The 10,273-nt window shown below is 36.5% G+C and overlaps 1 protein-coding gene across 1 annotated transcript in view; it reads left to right on the top strand.

Moving 5' to 3' along the window:
- Window positions 2,507-10,273, top strand: part of LOC104739093 (callose synthase 1) — a 14,051-nt gene continuing 6,284 nt past the window's right edge. Inside the window, exons 1-29 of the mRNA XM_019236239.1 lie at window positions 2,507-2,843; window positions 3,467-3,680; window positions 3,775-3,875; window positions 3,970-4,091; window positions 4,195-4,288; window positions 4,393-4,503; window positions 4,588-4,704; window positions 4,788-4,880; window positions 4,967-5,058; window positions 5,150-5,276; window positions 5,377-5,514; window positions 5,624-5,700; window positions 5,803-5,896; window positions 6,141-6,260; window positions 6,341-6,458; window positions 6,610-6,947; window positions 7,039-7,091; window positions 7,173-7,233; window positions 7,408-7,489; window positions 7,577-7,626; window positions 7,710-7,796; window positions 7,876-8,013; window positions 8,106-8,200; window positions 8,840-8,924; window positions 9,023-9,183; window positions 9,263-9,386; window positions 9,468-9,565; window positions 9,650-9,779; window positions 9,915-10,066. Coding sequence (XP_019091784.1) covers window positions 3,494-3,680; window positions 3,775-3,875; window positions 3,970-4,091; window positions 4,195-4,288; window positions 4,393-4,503; window positions 4,588-4,704; window positions 4,788-4,880; window positions 4,967-5,058; window positions 5,150-5,276; window positions 5,377-5,514; window positions 5,624-5,700; window positions 5,803-5,896; window positions 6,141-6,260; window positions 6,341-6,458; window positions 6,610-6,947; window positions 7,039-7,091; window positions 7,173-7,233; window positions 7,408-7,489; window positions 7,577-7,626; window positions 7,710-7,796; window positions 7,876-8,013; window positions 8,106-8,200; window positions 8,840-8,924; window positions 9,023-9,183; window positions 9,263-9,386; window positions 9,468-9,565; window positions 9,650-9,779; window positions 9,915-10,066 — 3,245 coding nt within the window. The 5' untranslated portion in view covers window positions 2,507-2,843; window positions 3,467-3,493. The remainder of the gene's footprint in view (window positions 2,844-3,466; window positions 3,681-3,774; window positions 3,876-3,969; window positions 4,092-4,194; window positions 4,289-4,392; window positions 4,504-4,587; window positions 4,705-4,787; window positions 4,881-4,966; window positions 5,059-5,149; window positions 5,277-5,376; window positions 5,515-5,623; window positions 5,701-5,802; window positions 5,897-6,140; window positions 6,261-6,340; window positions 6,459-6,609; window positions 6,948-7,038; window positions 7,092-7,172; window positions 7,234-7,407; window positions 7,490-7,576; window positions 7,627-7,709; window positions 7,797-7,875; window positions 8,014-8,105; window positions 8,201-8,839; window positions 8,925-9,022; window positions 9,184-9,262; window positions 9,387-9,467; window positions 9,566-9,649; window positions 9,780-9,914; window positions 10,067-10,273) is intronic.

The raw sequence follows: 10,273 nt of genomic DNA, 5'->3' as shown, positions 1-10,273 counted from the left end.
ACAACTAGCTATGTCTTATAGGTTCTGTATTCATAATAAAAAGTACTATTTTTCTAATACTTTCGAAAACAGAGGAATTATTCTAGTTACATAGTTCCGAAGTCAAGCCTTAAGAACTGAAATTATTTTCAATCTGCAACAAGACCTCTAAGCTATAGCAGCCCCGCATGACAAAAAAACATGACAGGATTACTTGTGCATAACAGCATAAGGCATGAGTTTTCTATACATTTCCATATTTCATCAAATTGCATAACTCAGCGTCGTGACAAAAACAATTGACATGTGTTCCTTGAAATCTAACCAGCCCAATATATAAAGCCGGTAGGTAAACCCAACCCAAAGTCTAGCTTATGAGTTACGTGCCCATTTGATATCTATCTTATAAGAAGACAATAGTTAGTCTTGTCACTCCCAAACTGATCTGAGACATTTAAAGATTTATACTCTCACTGGTCAGAAACTGAAATTTTGCATCAATTTCTTTTTCCTTTTTGACGGCAAAGTTTTGCGTCAATTGTACCCAAGATGATATTTATGGAATGAAGCCTTAATGGTTGGATATCCTAATCTACATGACCACGTTGATCATTAAATGTCTTCCAATAATTATACGAACTAGCGGACTAGTCAAATATTACAAAAAAACAATTATTTGCAAAATATGTAATTATTATATGATTCTTTTTAAAAGAACATATGAATAAGTTTATGACCATGGTCCATGTAAATACATTTTGCTCAAGAAATTATTTGATGGAAAAAGAAATTTGTTATAAGTAATTTTATTTCGTGCAAAGCAATTCAGTTAACATACAGTAGAATAAGTGTCAATTCTCAATTTGATCAAAAAATTCAAATTTTGCTGATATGATGTACAATCACTTTTTCATTCAATTAATTGAGTCATGATTCTAGAAATATACGGTATAATAATAAGTGAGTCACAATATTGTTTCTCTGAACAGTTTCTCCTTGATGGAAAAAAGAAAAAGAGGAAGCTCAAAGCAATTTTTGGTCAAGTTCACAATGCCTTTTTCATATTGTTAATTGCTGAGAAAAATAATACAAACTCTACTGCTCTATATATATGGGATAATGTTTGTGTCTATCTTCACATGCCAATCCTAAATTAATTATAGTATAATGATTCAAACGTCAGAAAACAGAGAATTGACGTGAGACCTTGTTAAACGAGAGAAACAAAACGTCAGCGTGTTAGTTGAGCTCTCTGTCACCATATATTTATGCATATCTTTTGGAAGTGAATTGGTAATATATAAAGGATAAACATATTAGTACGTACTTGTATAAGAAATAAAGAATTATAACTTACAAGCATCCACAGATGTTTTGTTGTCTTTTTTTTTGAAAATAATGTTAACTTAATTGTATTTAATAATTAAACAGTATATGGAAATGGACGGGAAATTGCAGACCTGCTTAACTGCGGAGGTCACAAGCATCAATAGGCTTAAGTAATGACGACAACTTGTAACGCGAAAGAGAGTATAGTAGATACTAGATAGTAATACAATTTATCAAAAGATGAGTTACCCAAAAGAGAATGACGTGCGGAGAGTATGTGACCAATATATAATGTAACGTAAGTAAACATATAAATGGTGAAAACGTAAATGTTGTTGATATAGTTTATATAGTATCCAGTCTACACAGCTTTAACTAAAGAAGCATGATGAAAAAGGTCCTACTTGCAATTTCATGTTTGTTTTCTTTTATGACTCAATATGACTCAATTTTTCAACTTTTGAGCAATTATCTGTTTGATTTTTCCTTTAAGTTTCTTTATTTTGGTTGAAAGGTTGGGAAGAAAAAAAAGCTTAGAAGTAACTTTTGTATACTACTAATAAATGGAAAGGATAGTATCTCCACTGAGTCTTAGATGCATTTTTTTGAATCTAAACCACAAACTCATCGCATAATAACCCCAAATAAAGTTATATTGTGATAATGAAACAGTAAAAGCATTATATGAGTTTATTAAATACTACTAGATAACAACGTGTGATTTATTGGAGAATAGTGAGCATCTTAGCAGGAATAAATATCTCAACATCAATCAATGGTTTTGACTAATGGACAAATTCGACGTGACACTTTGATACAACAATTGGTTTTTTAATACTCCTCTGTGATCATAAATATTTGTCTTGACGCGAGAAATTGATTACTTGTTTACTCTTGTGACTTATCTAATTAATTAGAGTTTTAAACTTTTTTTTTTTGTATTATTATTATTTGGAAATTCGAAAGGAAGATAAGTTGGAGGATGATCTCTGAATTCAACGACCCCACACATGACTAAACTATAAAACCCTTATTAATAATACACTTTTATCATGACTGAAAAAATAATAATGAAGCTTTTAAGTAATTAAATAAAGTTGGTATGAGCTCTTTTAATTTATCAAAGAGAAAAAAAAACTCTCGTTATATTTTTTTTTATAATTTTATTGTTTTACACACACATATAGTATTAGGAAAAGGACCCAGCAGCTTCCAAAAAAAATAAATATATGACGTTATATAATACGTAAAGGGTGACGTGGCAGTATACGATTGGAGAAAAAGAAAAGCTGCAGAAAAGGAAAGGTCTCTACCTTACTGAAACTTACTTGGCGCCTGTCTTGTAGCCGTTGCTTTCCTCTCTCTCTCTCCGGAGTTATCTCGCCGGAGACTCGTTTTTTATTAAGTGCTCGAAAGAAAGATGATTGCTTTTTTTTTTTTGTAATACAACTGTAGCTTGGTCGCATATCTGATGCTGTTTTAGATCTTCAAGGGTTCCTCTGCTTCTCTCTCTCTCTTCCTCTGTTTGTCGTCAGGTGATGCTTCAATTCTCTCTCTGGGTCTCGTTTCACCTTTTTTTTTTGATTATGGGTTTCGTTTTCTTCAACTCCTAGATAATGAAATTGGATGTCTTTTCCTGATTATGCGTTTCGCTTACCCTATTTGAGTGAGAGACTGGATGCTTCGTCTTCTAGGTCTTGTAATTGGAGCTTTCTCTCAATCGTTGTCAAAAAACAATAACAAAAGTTAGAGCTTTCTCAATCGTGTTCGTTTTAAGCTTGGAAAGTTTAATCCTTTTTATGTTTCTCTAGGACCACAAGTATCTTGTATTTTAGCTATGGAGTTGTTGAATTGGATTGTTAAAGTATCTGTTTTGCGCTTTACATCGTCGGCTACTTTACTACTGGGTTTCGGTTGGATCTTTTCTATGTTTCTTTATAAAAAAAAAAGGAAACATCTTTTCCCGTTCATTGCGCCTACAGTAGTATTTTCTTTTTCCTTTTTGTGAAGATGAATCAGAATTAGCTTCCCAATTACTATACTTTAAAATTGGATTCTACTTCTTGTCTTCTCTCTTTCTATGTTTGGTTTTTTTGTTTTCCTTCGGTTCACAAAGTCTTTCAAGGTTTTGACTAAATAGTTTACTTTGGTAGCTCAGATTGATTCTTCTGAAGAGATTTAGAAGATGTCTCAAAGAAGGGAACCTGATCCGCCTCCGCCACAGAGGCGGATTCTGCGGACTCAGACTGTTGGTAGTCTCGGAGAAGCTATGCTTGATAGTGAAGTGGTTCCATCATCTTTAGTGGAGATTGCTCCCATTCTTCGTGTGGCTAATGAAGTTGAAGCTAGTAATCCACGTGTTGCTTACCTTTGTGAGTTGTAACAATTTTCGAAACTTGATTCTGATTGAACATCTTAAACGAGCTTTTTGAATGATACAGTTGTGGATGATGATGATGCTAACAGGTCGGTTTTACGCGTTTGAGAAGGCACATAGGCTTGATCCAACTTCAGGTGGGCGTGGTGTGAGACAGTTTAAGACCGCGCTTCTTCAACGATTAGAAAGGGTAAATGGATGTCAACAATTTGTATGATTCTGCTGTAACATGTTGTGTTACGTGTTAAAACACTTGTTGTTTTTGTTTCTGATTGCTTCTCCAGGAGAATGAAACAACTTTGGCAGGAAGGCAAAAGAGTGATGCGCGTGAAATGCAGAGTTTCTATCAACACTACTACAAGAAATACATCCAAGCTTTGCTTAATGCTGCTGATATAGCTGACCGGTTTGTGTTTGATGAAACAGATTCCTCCATAGTTTTCGGTTTTCCTTATAGCTTTCTCTTACTGAGTTATTCATTCATATTACAATCCTTTTACCCCCTATAGTGCTCAACTTACAAAGGCCTATCAAACTGCTGCCGTTCTCTTTGAAGTCTTGAAGGCTGTTAATCAAACAGAAGATGTGGAAGTGGCTGATGAGGTGATGATGATGATCTTTGTTAATGCTTTGGAAAAACATCTTGAAACTGTTGTGATCTGGATTATCAAATTTGTCTCTGATCATCCTTTTTTTCTCTGCTGTAGATTTTGGAAACGCACAATAAGGTTGAAGAGAAAACCCAGATTTACGTGCCTTACAATATACTTCCCCTCGACCCTGATAGTCAGAATCAAGCTATAATGAGATTGCCTGAGGTTATCCAGCTTCTCAGCTTACCTTCTATTTTTCTGTTTTATTGTATTTCAGTTCACATAATCTGTTTGAATACTGTTCTGCAGATACAAGCTGCTGTAGCCGCTCTTAGAAATACAAGGGGCTTACCATGGGCAGCAGGTCACAAGAAGAAACTCGATGAAGACATTTTAGACTGGCTTCAGTCTATGTTTGGTTTTCAGGTGATGTTAGTGAATATCCTGTTTTAATTATTTGACTTGAAGTTTAAGTCTGTACTGAATGTTGTTCAACCTTTAAACTGCAGAAAGACAATGTTTCGAATCAAAGAGAGCACTTGATCTTGTTACTTGCTAATGTCCACATCCGACAATTTCCAAGACCTGAACAACAACCAAAGGTATGCATTTTGTGATGATATCTTGTTTGCTCTCTACCTAGGCAGTTTAACTTGCACTAAGTGTTTGTGTTCAATATTTGCTCTAGTTGGATGATCGCGCCTTGACCATAGTGATGAAGAAACTTTTCAGAAACTACAAAAAGTGGTGCAAGTATTTGGGTCGGAAAAGCAGCCTTTGGTGAGAGTTTCTCATTTTAACGTCTGAAAGATTTGAAAACATATGCTGCTTATACCTTTCTGTCTGCTTATCCTCTTGTTGGCACTTGAAGGTTGCCGACTATTCAACAAGAGGTACAACAACGTAAATTGCTCTACATGGGACTTTATCTTTTAATATGGGGAGAAGCAGCTAACCTGAGATTCATGCCAGAATGCCTCTGTTACATATATCACCATGTATGGATTCACTTTAGTTAGTTAAAATTTTAATTATATGTGAGCATTTTCATAGCTGTTTAAGTTTAATTATGATTTTTCGTACCTGTTCTGTGTTCAGATGGCTTTCGAGTTGTATGGTATGTTGGCTGGTAGTGTTAGTCCCATGACAGGGGAGCATGTAAAGCCAGCTTATGGTGGTGACGAAGAAGCTTTCCTGCAGAAAGTAGTTACTCCAATATACGAGACAATAGCAAAGGTTCCACTCCACTCACTTCAGTTATTCTAGTCGTGGCCATCTTTTATTCTCAAGCTTTCAAGGTTCTTCACCTATTTTTTTTTTTAATCTAGATCTTTGTGCATTACAGGAAGCAAAGAGAAGTAGAGGAGGAAAGTCAAAGCATTCTGTGTGGAGAAACTATGATGACTTGAATGAATATTTTTGGTAAATGCAGATGATAATCTTATATCCTTTTTGGAATGTCACGCTATCCGATCCTTACAAAATTCTGGGTGGTCTAAATTCCTTGTCCCTGAAACTATGCAGGTCAATTCGATGTTTTCGTCTAGGGTGGCCTATGCGGGCCGATGCTGATTTCTTTTGTCGGACAGCTGAAGAACTTCGGCTTGAGAGAAGTGAGGTATGAGTGATAGAGACTGAAAAATGGGTCGTATATGTATTCTCTGCTTATGCAAATCTTTGCATTAATTGGTCTAATGGATCATAAACTTGTAATTTTAAGTGTTATGATAGATCTTGCTGTATCAGCTTAGGCTGATCGTCATGTCTTAAAGTTATTTCAACCAGTACATTTTTTTTTACTTCATTTGCATCAGTTTTTTTTTTATCTTATAATTTTTTTGATTATGTTCGTAATGCTACAGATAAAATCAAGTAGTGGAGATCGGTGGATGGGCAAAGTCAATTTTGTCGAGATACGCTCCTTCTGGCACATATTTAGAAGTTTTGATAGAATGTGGAGCTTTTATATCCTGTGTTTGCAGGTACCAAAATATTGTAGTTAATATGAATGTATTTTAAATTTGTGTTTTCTTTTGTTGTTTAATGTAGAACTTTTGTCTAGGCAATGATTGTTATTGCATGGAATGGATCCGGAGAGTTGAGCGCCATCTTTCAGGGTGATGTCTTCCTAAAGGTTTTGAGCGTCTTCATTACAGCAGCTATACTAAAGCTTGCACAAGGTGATCATGCATAGTATAGCTTGCTGTTTAGCATCCTCTGTTATGAGTGAAATAGTTTAGTTGTCTTAGTGTCCTCTCGAAATATGATGTTTTCCTACCAATTATTAGTTTGACCTTCGAGTTTTCTGATTGTTTGACTTCAATATTGCAGCTGTCCTTGACATAGCCCTCAGCTGGAAGGCAAGACATAGCATGTCACTCTATGTGAAACTCAGATACGTCTTGAAAGTTGGTGCGGCTGCAGTATGGGTTGTGGTCATGCCAGTTACTTACGCATACAGTCGGAAAGACGCTTCTGGTTTTGCTCAGACCATAAAGAATTGGTTTGGGGGACACAGCCATAATTCACCTTCCCTTTTCATAGTGGCTATTCTTATCTACTTATCCCCAAACATGCTTTCAGCGTTGCTTTTTCTGTTTCCATTCATTCGGCGTTATATTGAAAGGTCTGACTTTAAGATAATGATGCTGATGATGTGGTGGTCTCAGGTAGTTTATTCATGTGCTTTTATTTTGAAAAATTAAGTCCGTGATATTAAATTAAAAAGGTGGTCTTATCATGTTTTTTTTTGTGATACAGCCTCGTCTGTATATAGGAAGGGGTATGCATGAGAGCGCTTTGTCACTTTTCAAGTAAGGACTCTAAAACTTATAGGTCGGAATGTTGGGTGTTTTTTCAGCACTGCTTAATGATGACGCGCAAATGATTTCTAGGTACACAATGTTTTGGATCGTTCTGCTGATTTCGAAGCTGGCATTCAGTTATTACGCTGAGGTATAACATTTTATCGTATTGTTGTGTTGTGTTGTCTAGCATGAGCGATATGCAAGAAACTTTTATTTGGAAGTTGGAAACGTGATTTTCTCTACTAACAGCCATTAAGATTCTAATGACATTCATCTCAGTCCATGAGTGTAAAAAATTTCATGCTTTCCGTCTTCGATGCAGATTAAGCCCCTTGTTGGTCCAACCAAAGATATAATGCGAATCCATATATCCGTCTACAGCTGGCATGAGTTTTTCCCTCATGGTAACGGATAACAGAATATCAGGATTTGCTTATTGCATAATGCTGTTTTATTAAATAATCATGCCGTTGTTTCTTTGGTTTCTGCAGCCAAGAGTAATATAGGCGTCGTCATTGCGCTCTGGTCGCCAGTTATTCTCGTGAGTTTGCGCATACTTGTTCATTCCCATATCTTCTTTTGTTCTTATGGTTTCCTCTGTGGTATGCTAACTTCTATATGCAGGTTTATTTCATGGACACTCAAATATGGTATGCTATAGTTTCAACTCTGGTTGGAGGTTTAAATGGAGCTTTCCGCCGTCTTGGAGAGGTTTATTGTTGTTAAAAAGCGTACACTCACTTTAGTTTTCAAGAGATGGTGTCTTAAAAAGAACTTTGTTTCACTTCAGATCCGAACACTTGGAATGTTGAGGTCGAGATTTGAGTCCATACCAGGGGCCTTTAATGATTGCTTGGTACCACATGATAAGACCGAGGATATAAAGAAAAAGGGATTTAGGGCGACCTTCTCTCGCAAGTTTGATCAGGTCTGGTTACTGCTGTTATGCTAAGTGATTTTCACTACCTTTTGTTTTTTTGTAGAGTTTTATCTAAGGTTGTGTTCTCTTTTTCTATTCAGCTTCCATCTAGTAAAGACAAGGAAGCGGCGCGGTTTGCTCAGATGTGGAACAAAATAATCAGTAGTTTCCGAGAAGAGGACTTGATTAGTGATAGGTTCGGTTTGCCTTTGAATCTTTTCATTCTTATCCCCGTCTGAAAATGAACTTTGATAGAAAGAAGACTAGTTACAGGTTCTAAACGAGTAAGTTGGAGAGGAGGTTTTGAAGAGAGTAAAAGGCAGAGGAGATAACAACTGCCCAGTGTTGATTTTAGTGAGACCGACATCCATAGAAGGTGAGGACATGAACACCAGTTACAGTATGAACTTGCATGTGTTACAAAGTTATATATCTGACGAGAAAGGGAGTTAGATTTATGAAAATATTAATCATTTTAAGGTGAGTAGTACTTAGAAGTTAAAACTTTATTTGGGGTCTTATGACATTACCGTTGGTTTCAAAAGAACAGTGAGGAAGCCCTACTCACCTTAAACAGATTGGTCTTTTCAGGAGTCTAACTCACCCTCTCATCAACTATCTAACTTTCAAATGCAGACAAGTTATTCTGTACCTGGTGTTCATGTTGGTCTCACCCAAATCAGCACTTGGCCGCTCTTACTTTCTCTGCCTTTTACTCTCTCTGAAATCACCTCTCCGGCTTCCTGGTTCAAAAACCTATAACTACTCTACTTTCAATTCACGTTTGAAAAAGTAATTACAAATGTGGTTATAAGAGTTCTGTGATAATGTACAGGGAAATGGAACTTTTGCTTGTGCCATATTGGTCTGACCCTGATTTGGATCTTATCCGGTGGCCACCTTTTCTACTGGCTAGTAAGGTGAAGATTTATCTTTTGACTTACGTCTGCTGTTACATTTTGCGTTTTTGTGTTCTAGATGTTGGTGTATTCTAAATGTTCATGATTATACGTCATAGATCCCAATAGCTTTGGATATGGCTAAAGACAGCAACGGAAAAGACCGTGAACTGAAAAAGAGATTGGCTGTTGACAGCTACATGACTTGTGCAGTTAGAGAATGCTATGCCTCGTTTAAGAATCTCATTAATTATTTGGTCGTAGGAGAACGAGAAGGACAGTAAGTTTCTATATCCATTGCCTTTGTTCCAACTCAGGACTTACATAACCTTTCCTAACTTATATATGTTCTTGTCCAGGGTCATAAACGACATTTTCTCAAAGATTGATGTACATATTGAGAACGAAACACTGCTAACAGAACTGAACCTGAGTGCCCTTCCTGATCTGTATGGCCAGTTTGTTCGGCTAATCGAATATTTGGTACATACTGTAGCATAACAATGATGACTATCTGTGCCAAACTTAGCATGAAAATAACTGAGGTTGGTCTACTTGCAACAGCTACAAAACAGGGAGGAGGACAAGGATCAAATTGTAATTGTCTTGCTGAACATGTTAGAAGTGGTGACTAGAGATATCATGGAAGAAGAAGTCCCAAGGTAAGATCATTTGTATGAGCTGTCTTCGAAGTGATCAATCATTTTTCGTTTGAAGCACTCTGATTTAGAGTATCTATTCCATAGCTTACTAGAGACTGCCAACAATGGAGCTTATGTCAAGTACGACTTCATGACCCCTCTTCATCAACAGCGCAAATATTTCAGCCAACTTCGATTCCCAGTTTACTCTCAAACAGAAGCTTGGAAAGAAAAAGCAAGTCTCTTCCTTAAAATAATTATTCCGTTTATCTCATTCTTGTTTCCACTACAGTAGTGCATTTGATCTCTTTGGGCATGAGGGGAGTCTTAAGTGGTTTGTCCGATGTCCTCCGTTTTTGTTCTTTTGCAGATTAAGAGGCTTCATCTTTTGCTTACTGTCAAGGAGTCAGCTATGGATGTTCCGTCCAACTTGGAAGCTCGAAGGCGTCTTACTTTCTTTTCAAATTCACTATTCATGGACATGCCTGCTGCACCCAAGATCCGCAACATGCTTTCCTTCTCGTAGGTTCCAGTCACTTTCAAAATTTATGGCCATGTTTTGCACCTTCATCTATGGATGCATTTTCCATTACGATACATCTCTTAACTTCCCCCAATTTTCTTTTGCATAGGGTCCTGACACCATACTTTTCAGAGGATGTTCTTTTCTCCATATTTGGCTTAGAACAGCAAAATGAAGATGGAGTCTCTATACTTTTTTACTTGCAG

The sequence above is a fragment of the Camelina sativa genome, chromosome 14 (genome assembly GCF_000633955.1).
Source record: "Camelina sativa cultivar DH55 chromosome 14, Cs, whole genome shotgun sequence".
In the NCBI taxonomy this organism is placed as follows: Eukaryota; Viridiplantae; Streptophyta; class Magnoliopsida; order Brassicales; family Brassicaceae; genus Camelina; species Camelina sativa.
This window is presented reverse-complemented; position numbering and strand designations above follow the sequence as displayed.